At 47.1% G+C, this 12034-nt stretch overlaps 1 protein-coding gene across 11 annotated transcripts in view; it reads left to right on the forward strand.

Annotated features, from left to right (window-relative positions):
- The window catches only part of KAT5 (lysine acetyltransferase 5), a 688762-nt gene that overhangs the window by 33426 nt on the left and 643302 nt on the right, over positions 1–12034 (forward strand). For all 11 annotated transcript variants that reach the window (XM_085625846.1, XM_085625847.1, XM_085625849.1 and 8 more), the window contains exon 3: positions 11590–11658. In XM_085625846.1, coding sequence (XP_085481972.1) covers positions 11590–11658 — 69 coding nt within the window. The remainder of the gene's footprint in view (positions 1–11589; positions 11659–12034) is intronic.

Consider the following 12034-nt stretch of genomic DNA (forward strand, 5'->3'; position numbering starts at 1 on the left):
CTACGAGGGCTCCGTCTACGAGGGCTCCGTCGACGAGGGCTCCGTCGACGAGGGCTCCGTCGACGAGGGCTCCGTCGACGAGGGCTCCGTCGACGAGGGCTCCGTCGACGAGGGCTCCGTCGACGAGGGCTCCGTCGACGAGGGCTCCGTCGACGAGGGCTCCGTCGACGAGGGCTCCGTCGACGAGGGCTCCGTCGACGAGGGCTCCGTCGACGAGGGCTCCGTCGACGGTGATTCCGTCGACGGTGATTCCGTCGACGGTGATTCCGTCGACGGTGGCTCCGTCGACTATGGCTCCGTCGACGGTGGCTCCGTCGACGGTGGCTCCGTCGACGGTGGCTCCGTCTACGGTGGTTCCGTCTACGGTGGTTCCGTCTACGGTGGTTCCATCGGCAATGAATCTTTCGATGGTGGTTTCCGTCGACGATGGTTCCGTAGAAGATTCCGTCTACAAAGATCTCTTCAATAGCCTTCTATGCCTCAGAGCCCGTTGACTGCAGTCTCATCGGTAAAAATAAGGGTTTAAAAAAGACGACTTCTGCACAGAGGTCATTAAAAATCCAAATCTCTTCGACATATACAGCGACTACTTCGTCCTTTGCTGCTGTTCCTTTATTACCATTACCACCGAGTACTTGACAAGAAAGGTCGGGTGAAGTTATATCGGTGGAGGATTCCCGCCTTCCTTAACCATTGTTTTACCACTGACTCAGATCAAGATTCAGAAGAAGGTTTAGCTGAATCGGTTGTGACAACTATAATCGGCGGTTTTTCCTTTATCACCACAAGTGTCTGTGGTTCCGCTTACTCCAGTGGTGCCAACAACTATATCTGAACCGGTACCGGCTCCAATACTTTCTGTGGTAATACCTACAGTACCGCTGAGACATTCTTCAACTCGGACAGTACCTCCTCATGATACTGAAGAAGAAGAAGAAATTCCTCAGGACAGGGAGGATGGTGAGATTCTCGATGATGGTGGCGATGCTGATGATGATGATGATGGTATGGCGGAGTGGGATAACTATCATGCCCAAACACCATCTCCCTCTCCGGTGCTACCTGGTGACTCACCACCTGTTGATATGCAAGTTCCACCAGTTAAGGGATAGGACAGCACGAACGTTCAAATTAACGAAGGATTATTTCCTGTACGATTTCAAAGATCAGCCTGTTAAACAAACACATACAATCCCTATAATCGAATTTATTGGGGAGGAAGGCAAAAAGATTATGGAGGCCTCATAGTCTTCCAGCACGGGTGCCTTGATTGGAGAAAAAGGTACAAATCACCATTAGGAGCACCAGCGTGCCTCACTGGTCAAGCGAAGCCAGATTCTGTAGTCACACAGGCAGAGCAACGCCGGGCTAGAAACCCTGCATCTACGATCACTGCACCACCTGATCGTGGTGGACGTCGTTTGGATGCCATAGGGTGAAAATTCTCTTCGATGGCTTCCACCATGGTGAGAGCGGCTAATGCTTTGGCCATCCTGGGTCGTTAGGACCGTCAAGTATGGGCGGATATGTCAACACTAGTTGAGCAACTGCCGGAACCGTCAAAGACCATGGCATATGACGAAGAAGAGGTTTTATTCGGAGATCAGGTGGATGAAGCTCTCCAATCGATAAAGAAAGATACAGATACTGCTCGCTCTCTGGGCACATTGCAATTTTGATAACAACCCTTTCGGGGTGCACGCGGACGCGGCACCTCTATTTTCGAAGAGGAATCCATCAATATCGACCTTATAACCAGGGTTCAAACCGATATTCCTCTAACCAACAGCAAACTTCTCGACAGCAGTCTTCCAAGACTTACAGAGGAAAATCCTCTTACAAGGGTTACACTCCTAAGAGACATGACTTCCATCAGTCCCAGAAAATTGGAGATCGAATCTATCGGTACTATTTTCAATGGTCCTCCATACAAGGAACCGTTGGGTTTTGGAAATTATAGCAAGAGGTCACACTTTGGAGTTCATCGAATTCCCTCCACCCACACCACCTACCGGACTGCCACCGGCTCATATCAAAGAACTGTTACAAGTTCAATTTCTATAACACAAGGGAGCCATAGGAGTAGTACCAAGATTTCAAAAGAGGGAAAGGATTTATTCCCGATTCTTCCTTATCACCAAAAGGAAGGGGGAATGGAAGCCCATTCTAGATCTGAGGGCTCTCAGCAGGTATCTAAAGAAACATTCTTTTCGTAGGCGAACGCATGTAGAGATCTTGCGATTATTTTCACAAGGAGATTTCATGGAAACAATCAACCTCCAAGATGCATATTTACATATCTCCATACTACGACAACATCGGAAATTTCTTCGTTTTCGAGTGGGTCGAGGGGATTTTCCAGTTCAAAGTTTACCATTCGGACTGCGCTCGGCCCCTCGAGGGTTTACAAGGGTGCTAGCCCCTGTGGTAGCGTCCTACGTTCCAGGGTGTTCAGATCTTTCCATTTCTGGACGACTATCTCCTAAAATCACAATCGAAAGTTCAACTTCTACAACACACACATCTTTGACAGGAGGTGGTTTCGCGCCTTAGGGCTCTCCATAAATACCACAAAGTCCCATCTACTGCCTTCTCATCGCACGGATTTTCTGGGAGCAACTTTAGACACAGTGTCAGCAAGGGCACTTCTCTCCCAAGACCGTCTTCAAAAAATTCTCCGACTGGTAACCCTTATCAGATCAAAAAGACCCGTTTCTGTAAGAATATTGAAGTCCTTTCTGAAAATGGCGTCATCATGCATTGCATTGATCCCTCATTACAGATTACAGACACGCCCCATCCAAGGAGTACTGGATGTCCAAGAACGCCAGGTTACAGGTTCTTTGAACGATGTTGTAAACGTCACAGATCGGATGAAGTTGGCGCAAAGGTGGTGGACGCAACTGTTAAATCTAACGGAAGGCATTTCTCTTCTGACAATGGTACCAGACATGACAATAACAGACGCCTCTCTGGAAGGATGGGGTGCTCATTTGGAGGTTTTTATCAATAAAAGGAAAATGGTCAATATGTCAAAAAAAAAAAAAAAAAAAAAAAAACCTGGCACTTCTACAGGTTGGATCTCATGGCTATATATTGCTGGCTCTCAAAGCTTTTCATCCTTTAATCCAAGGAGAATCAGTCCTGATACAGACAGACTATACAACCTGCATGCACTATATAAACAAGCAGGGCAGGATAAAATCTCCGAAACTGTCTCGACTAGCTCAGTCGATTTGGGATTGGTCTATCAACCATCGCATCACGATATGCAGCAGTTAATCGACCGGGGGTATCCAATATCCTGGCGGATTCCCTGAGCGGGTCCTCCTCATCGACCCATGAATGGGAGTTGCATCAACCAACTCTAGAGAGGATATTTCAACGATGGGGTCGCCCACAGCTGGATCTCTTTGCCACACTAGAGAACCGGAAATGCCGTGATTACGCAAGCTGGCTTCCCCACAAAAGATCTCTGGGCAATGCCTTTTGATGGACTGGTACGATCTGTTTGACTACGTTTTTTCTTTCCCCAATCCCACTCGTACCTCGAGTTTCTGTGGTAGATGCGGAGGCAACCTTGCCATCTACTTCTATAGCCCCCCGTTGGCCTCGGCAGGCATGGTTCTCAGAACTACTCCTATTGTCTCAATCCGAACCAATCATTCTACAGCCTCGTGCAGATCTACTCACGATGGACAAGGGGAAAATTGGTCATCCGAATCCCTCCTCACTGAGCGTATCAGCTTGGAACCTGAGCACTGTGAATTTGCCCATTTGGATACTCCACAGGACTGTAGAGACATTTTAGCTCAGGCGAGGGCTCCTTCTACGGTGAAAACGTACAAATTAATGTGGAAAAGTGTTCCCCACTGGTGTGCATCTAATGGGGTGCACCCGTTTTCACTCCACACCAGAACAATTTTTACCGTTCTTCTTGCATTTAGCTAACTCCGGGTTTCTCTCATGCAACCTTTAGGGGTTTTTTCTGGCGGCAATTTTCCGTTTCCGTCAGGATGGTTCAACTTCCCTTTTTGTTTCTTCAAGGATTATCCATCAATTCGTCTAGGGGTTATTTTGTAAATCTCCTCCATTGTGGCATCTGAACATCGTATTGGCTCAACTAATGAGACCACCGTACGAACCGATTCACAAGGTCGAGTTGTAGTATCTAACCTGGAAGGTGGCTTTTCTTCGGGCGCTAACGTCTTCACGTCGCGTCCGTGACATTCATGCATTTACAATAAATCCACCTTTTTCCTACAGTTCAAACCAGATTCTGTAGTAGTGCGTACAGATCCAAATTTCTTGCTGAAGGTGCCTTCAGACTGTCATATTAACGAACCAGTGATTTTAAGAACTTTCTTTGCTATCCGCAAACTCCTACGGAGCAGAGATTACATTCCCTGGATGTGAAACTAGGTTTAACATTCTACATCAGCAGAACGGCTGCTTTACGAAGGATTGATCAACTATTCATAGTTTATGGACGCTTTCACAAAGGTCGTCCAGTGACGAAACCAACTATTGCACGTTAAGTTTCAGCTGCCATCGTCTTCTGCCATCAAAAGGCAAACAAGCCATTGCAGTCACCAGTGAGGGCTCACTCCACCAGAGCAATGTCTTCCTCAACTGCTTTATTTGCTGGAGTGCCTTTGCATCAGAGCTGCAGAGCAGCTACGTGGTCGAGCAGACACACGTTTACAAGACACTATTGCTTGACAACTTTAAACGAGGAGGATGCTGCAGTTGGGCAGGCAGTGCTTCGCAATCTTTTTAAATAAGATGAGCCTCTTCCTTCCCTCCTCCATATTGTTTCCATTTATAATTGACATAATGATGCATTTATACTGTTACAGTTATTCAGTACTGTCATATGCATAAGAAGATTGATTGTCATTACAATTTCGAAGCTGTGTGATCATGGAAACAATGATATTGTTACTGCTAGCTATTCTATATTCAAGCATGTGAATCTATGAAAGACACCCCAATACTGGAGAAGAACAATTGTTACTTACCTGTAAACAGGTGGTTCTCCAGTATTGGTGTCTTTCATAGATTCACATGCGACCCTCCCTCCTCCCTTCAGAGGCTCTCTTCTCCTCATACACTCTGAGTCACTATGGTGCTACGAAAATCTGAGGTGAGGAGCTCTGAGGAGAAGGTTCTAGAGAGGAGCTGGCGCCTGATTGGCCGGAGTTCGGACTAACATAATGACAGAGATAGACTACGAATGTCTTTTTTCTCTTTCCATGTATCTCTATGGAAATTTCATATAGGGACATTCTTGATGTTATTACTTACTTATATCTCTGTTTTATATGATTACTTATGTATATATATATATATTATGGCTGTATATATTGCTATATTATTTACCGTGGGACTCCCACTCCGACGACGGGGAATATTCAAGCATGTGAATCTATGAAAGACACCAATACTGGAGAACCACCTGTTTACAGGTAAGTAACAATTGTTCTTCCACAGCACCATAATGGCTTTACTGAAAACTGGGAAGTTTGTTAAAAAACTTCTCAGCACAGTAAACCTACGCTGATGCCAGTGAGGGATTAAATGAAAAATGCACTCAGAGGGCATCTTAAAGATGCTCTCTGAAAAATGATCTAACTCTTTTGTCCTGTCTGAGTGACTGCTCGCCAGCTGCCACCACTAGACAGGTTTCTGGATCCCTGGGTCGAGAGCCTGCCGCTCTCGGGGTCCTGAAACAAAGTACATCCTGGGTCGAGATGCCAAGCCTCCTTCCCAGGATGGGCAGGGTCCACGAAGGGGGAACTTCAAAGGCTTGCTGCCTTTGTGAGCTACAACAGCCATTTGCTGCTCCCAGCAACTGGCCCCCACCGGTTCTAACGCCCACTTTGGGTAGGAGAATCAGCGGCGAAAGCCTGGAATAGCCTGCCGTCGCATCTCAGGAATGCCTCAGAGCTCTTTTCTTTTAGAAAGGGTCTGAAGACATGGTTAGTCAGGTAATAGGCTCCTGTGAGTCAGAGTGTAGTGCCAGGACACCCTTGGGTAGAAGCATGCTTTATATGCTCCTAATAATAAAAGCCATCTTAGGAGGAGAGGTGTGCCCACCTTTGCCAACCCCACCCCTCAGGTGGGGGAGAAGAGGTGACGCAAACTCTCAGTCCCCGCCATCTTGCAGATTGGGGCCCCCAGCCAACCAGAGTGTGGCTTATGCCTCCCTCCCATTGGAGGGTGGCATAATAGAGGATGTACCCACCCTAAGGAAGGGACCCATTGGTCCAGACCTGTACCTACCTGTAACGCTCCTGTATTTAGGAGCAACCCTGAACCTTGCCTCCGCAGACAAGAAGAAACAAGAAGAAGAAGGACCGAAGAGCCGTGCTGAAGAGGAGGAGGACACCAACTGACTTGGCACCAGCCTACCTGTCTCTCCCGACCTGCTCCAGTGAAATCTCTGTGTCTGGCAGCCAGCAGCCCTCATGAATCCCGAGGACCTGCCCTGCCTTCCCAAAACAGATTTTGCCTCACGTGCGCACCGAATTTGCTCACCCAGCGACTCTGGTTCCAGCTAAATCCGCGAGTTTGCACCCGAAGGCCCGAGGTCGAGTGGCCCAATACCACGAGGAGGTCTCCCCGGCGATCCTTACCTGGGATCTGGTAATCCCTGACCTACCTCAAGTGTCAAACTGAGGCCTGCAGCCCCTCTCTGGAGGATCCCCCGGCCGGAGGCGGTAAGAGAAACCAGACACCAAAAGGCTCTCCTGCACCCGACGTCCCACGGTCTTGGGTGGTCCAACTGATGATATCCTGGCATCCCAAGACATTCCAACTTACCTCTCCCAGCGGTGGCTACCTCCAAACTATCTTCGTCCCCGAGCCTGCAGTGTTTGTTGCAACTGGAGAATCCCCATTGAAACCAAGAGGGCACCCGACGCCAAAACAGCGCCCTGCACCCGGCCGCCGCTGTGGGTGCACCTTGTGTGCTAAACCAAATCCCCCTTTGCCCTGAGCCTAAGTCTAGGAGCTTTGCTCCCACAACCTTGTGGCCTGCCCGTGAGCAGCCACCAACCGGAGGCCCCCATCCCTCATTGGACAATATTGGGCCTCAGCACTCTGCACCCGGCCACACTTGTGCCGCTGAGGGTACTTTGAGAGTGCATCATTGACCATGGGGCACCCTGGTTCTAACCCCAGAAAACCAACTCTCAAACCTAAATACTTACCGTTAAGTTGATAACATTGTTTTCTCCTATAGGACTGCATTGACTGCTTTCTTGTGAAAATTGTTCTAATTGTGGAGTTGGTTTATATGAAACCATGAGAAACTGCATATATAGAACAACTGGTTTATAGTGTGATAACAAGGCATATCAAACTGAGTAGAAAAAGTAATTCAAAAAGTAATCTGAAAAGTAACTTGAAAAGTAATCTGAAAATTAATTCAAACTGCTCGATAAAAAATTACTTACCCGTAACCAATCCAATTGCATTCAACTGCATTCAAACTGTATTTGAAATTAAATGAAATTACATTTTGTACTTGTTTAGCGCACTGTTGCCCCAGCAACGGGGCGTCCTGGCGCTTGTACTCATATCGCTGTGGAACCCTTCCTGGCTTTCCTTGTGAAATGTCCACTCCTGATCACCCCCAAGGTGAAGCCAGGCATCCCCAGCGCTGTTGGGGCTGTTGTGGAGATTAAGCAAGCTATTGCCCAGAGTTGCAGAGTGGGACCCATGATTAGAGTAGGCACCGAGGCGAGAATTATCAGGTCCGAGGAAATTGAGCCCAAGACCCGCCGAGGCAGGAATTGAACCCTGGTCCCGGGCCAGATCTCTGCATCAGGGTCTGCCGCTCTAACCATTGAGCCACACTTCTCCACTGCATAAGTCTTGCAAAGTATTATTATACTTACCTGTACCAGGCCTGACTTGGTTCTAGAAAATAAAATACAACTAAATAATATTTTTTTACAAACAAATTGGTTCGAGTTCAGTCTTGGAGTGTGTGACATAATTTCTTGCCTTGGTGTGTAGAATATATGCTTAACACTACCCTCTGATAAAACCTTACTGCTCGCCCACACTACCACAAATAGAGAATAACTGTGGGAAGCTGGCCTGGTATATGATGTACACTTATGGAAGTGGACTCCTTGCACCAGTCCAGACAACCCTTATGGTGATTTAAGAGGTCTTAGACAACCTTTTGAAAGCTCTCTAAGTGGTAACTGTGGAGGGCAGCCTTCAGGCTTAGTCCAGATGGAGTGTAAAGCAGCTTGTTTTATCAGAATGCAATCTTATAGTATAGATTCCGTGAAATAGAACCTCACAAAGAATTTATAAAAATATGTATTTATTATATAATACTCTCTAACACACAGAAATATCTCCTACCCAATATGCACAATGCACAGAATACTTTAGCAAAGAAACACAGTAAATCTCACAAAATACACAGTGGACCCCTGGGGTGGACCAGACCATATACTAAGAAAGTGGTATAAGAACCACGACTTTGGTCAAGACAATGTCGAGAGGACGTAGAATTGCTGGCGACCCAAGAAACAACCAAGGTGAGTAGATAGGTATCCCACGGAGAGTGTGGGCAGTGTGGGAACATGACTTCGTTCTCCGTACAAGTCTATAGGTAAATCGCGATTGGATTTTTAACTTTTAAAGACCCTTCCCAGTGGACCCTGAAGAAACCCAGTGGAAGACAGATGGTTGGAGAGCCGCCCCACCCGTGGATACCCTAGTACCCATGTTACCTACACGAGGATAGCCGGGTGCATAAGTGTGAAGTGGTGTCCGAAACCGCCATCGAACCCAATGGAGGACTTCAAGAAAGTGCCGCTGCTGAAAGAGGAGAAAGTTTCTGGTTGAATCTGAAGTTGGATTCAAGGTGAGAGGTACCTCCAAGCAGGGGGGACAGAGTCTATGTCACTCAGGAGTGACCAGGAGACCTGGAAGACGAATGCCCTTCGATGTCGTGTGTTGCAGGATGGATAACAATGACCTTGACGCAGCAGCTGTGAGGACCAGGTGACGCTGAGGAGGACCAGGAGCCGTGCACTAGCTGTCCCACGAAGGATGTCAAGTGCTGAGTGGTCGGTGTCCAGTGCTAGCACCAACAAGCCTTGGCAAATGTAACCAACACAGGAATTAAACAAGGAGCAACGTCTGGACCAGCAAGGTCCAGGGGACGCACCAAAAGCAGGGGAGTCAAGGCTGACCCAGGGCAATCAGGGGAGCCCAAAAGAAACAAGTGTGACCCTCAAATCGACCCACAGGCCAGAGGCACTGGAGTCGAGAGAGGACCTCAAGCAGCTCACCAAAAGATGCAGGCCACGATGCGGTGTGGCTGAAGATTATGGTCCCTAGAGGTGCCCGAAGATCTTCTTGGAAGGAAGCCAACTAGCCTTTGCAACTGGAAGTTGACGAAGTGCACAGGGGTTTGGTTATTGCAACCCTCATGAGGGATACTGGCCTCAAACGTGGCTCAGGATCAGCAGACTGGTCGACTTAGTTGCGGTGCCTGCAAATGCAGGGTAGTGACTCCTTCACGCCAAGGGAGATTCCTTCAAGTGTCTTTGATGCTTCAGAGGCCTTGTAAGGTTCCTGTATGATGCACAGGCGATGCATCAGACTGGAAGGGAGACTAAGTCAGGCCCAGACAGTACAAGAAGTGGTGTCTGATCTGAATGTTATCCCATGACGAATCTCGGGACCTACACCCAGGTATGCCCTTAAGTACCCTAGGGAAAGGGTTGGGATGATTCAGAGGACCCTCCTAGAGAATGGTCTCAGAGGGGAGGTTACTCCAATGCCCTTCGTCCAGTTTCGTGCCAGAGCGGGAGCCAACCGCTTCCAGAACTGGTATGAACTGGACTATGCATGGGAACACCAAATGTGCCCCTCATGCAGACTGAGTGGCGCTGGCAGGGGGAACCCACCCTACGCCAATACACTAAATCCTGTCTGGGGGGGGTGGTCATACCTCCCTGTGACAGGATGCCTATTATTCTGCCTTCCCCTGCTCGAGCTGGGCTCAGCAACAGGAGAGCAGATTCGTGTCTCTGGTCGGCAGCAACCATTTTGTGCTGTCCTGGTCAGGAAGGCTGGCACCGGGAACACTGAGAGCCTCACGGAGGGCTCTTCAGTGCTTGGAATCATACCTTCCACACTGTTAACAGTATGGGGGTATGATTCCAGCATGCTTGATACCAAACATGATAGGATTTGTTGCAGCCATTTTCAAAATGGTCATCGCGTAATTACGCGGTGACCCTCTATGTAGTATATGGCTGCTTCTCTGACAACCCGGGAGAATGGACTCCGTAGGCTGTAGGGGTGTCCTGCTCATGCAGGGGCACCCTCTCACTTAAACCAAGCAACCTGCCTTCAGGATTGCAAAGGCCTGCTATAGGGGTGACCAATAGGTTTTAATTGCAGTGACCCTAGATATAGGAAACCTATATATTTTGTAAGTGGTGCTAGCACCAGCTTACACAGGCTGCAATGGCAGACCTGTAGTTGCATTTTGAATGGTCTCCCATGAGTGGCAGAATGCATGCTTCAGCCCATGAGAGACCTCTGGGGTATCTATGCCCTGGGTACCTTAGTACCATATACTAGGGACTGATAAAGGTACCCTAGTATCCAATCTGGGATGTACCTAAATATAGAACATAAAGATTTAAGGGAGAAAGCAGGTCCTGATTAGCAGGATCCCAGTCAGACTAGTCAAAAACAGTTTAGCACCAAGCAAAAAGTGGGGGTAACCATGCAAAGGATCCTACCTTCCTTCAGTAAGGCATTGTCTACTTTTACCTCTGCCTACCTTTGGGGTTCCACTGAACTCTGTGCACACTGTACCGCACTTTGGTATAGTATATACAGAGCCAGCTAACTGCAGCTTGCTACTTTCCCACTCTAAAAATGAATGTTACTTGTATGTTTCATAAACAGATTGCCCAGCCTTGATTGTTATAATTGCAAAAACACCCACATACCTCTGCTCAGCATAATCTTTAGATTCTACAAAATCAGATATTTTCAAAATATTTGAATTCAAATTTTAAAAATGTGCAGTTATTAACAATCTCACTAGCATAGGCTAAGCCTTTACAACACCCTAGTACTTGTAAATAAATAATTTGCCCCATATTTATAGGGATAGTTCCATGGTGGTTAAGTAAAACTAATTTACTGGAATACAGACTGAGTGATTGCCAGTGGCTGTGAATAATTCAAATGTTCATCCTATCACTTTGTTCTTTGTTCCAGCTAACCAACACCTGGCAGTCTCTTAAGTCGTTCTGAATTATTGAATTGTACACTTGAAACATTTTAGGGAGTCTTGGGGGAAGATAGCTGCATTTTCATATTTTCCTTATTCAATCTTTGTATTGGAGAGCAGAACCACACCCCTAATAATGAATTAATGTTCACGGAGACTAAACAGGGCAGTGATTTTGATGGACAGTATCCACAGAGAAGTAATTAGGTCAGTAACGGTTTAAGCTATAGAAGGATGCCTAGGTAGCACACTTTCTCTAAAATGTGTACTCACAGTTGCCATTTTTGTTTATCTTTCAGCACTGGCAGAGATCCTGAGCGTGAAAGATATCAGTGGGAAGAAGCTCTTCTATGTGCATTACATTGACTGTAAGTTGGAGACTGAACTAATTAACACTTTTGGTAAATGAACAGTGTGATTAGCTAGTGCTATAGAACATCCCAGTTGTACGTAAAGATAAAAAGGTGCTGTTTCTTCAGCAAAAAGCTCAAATTGGTGATGTGGCCCTCATGTTGAACTACAGTTATGAGCAACAGTCTAGAGACAGTGGAACTGAGTACAGTGGGTTAATTGGGACAGAAAGGGTGTAAGGGGAATATGATGAGCTCAGAAATGTTTATCCATACATAAAGTAACCTAATTGTATAAGATGCTATAACGTCCCAGGCCATTAAAACAACATCCATAGTGGGGTTTGTTCCTTTTTCATGGTGTGGTCTACTTGTATAAGAGACAAAACATTAG

The sequence above is a fragment of the Triturus cristatus genome, chromosome 9 (assembly GCF_964204655.1).
Source record: "Triturus cristatus chromosome 9, aTriCri1.1, whole genome shotgun sequence".
NCBI lineage: Eukaryota > Metazoa > Chordata > Amphibia > Caudata > Salamandridae > Triturus > Triturus cristatus.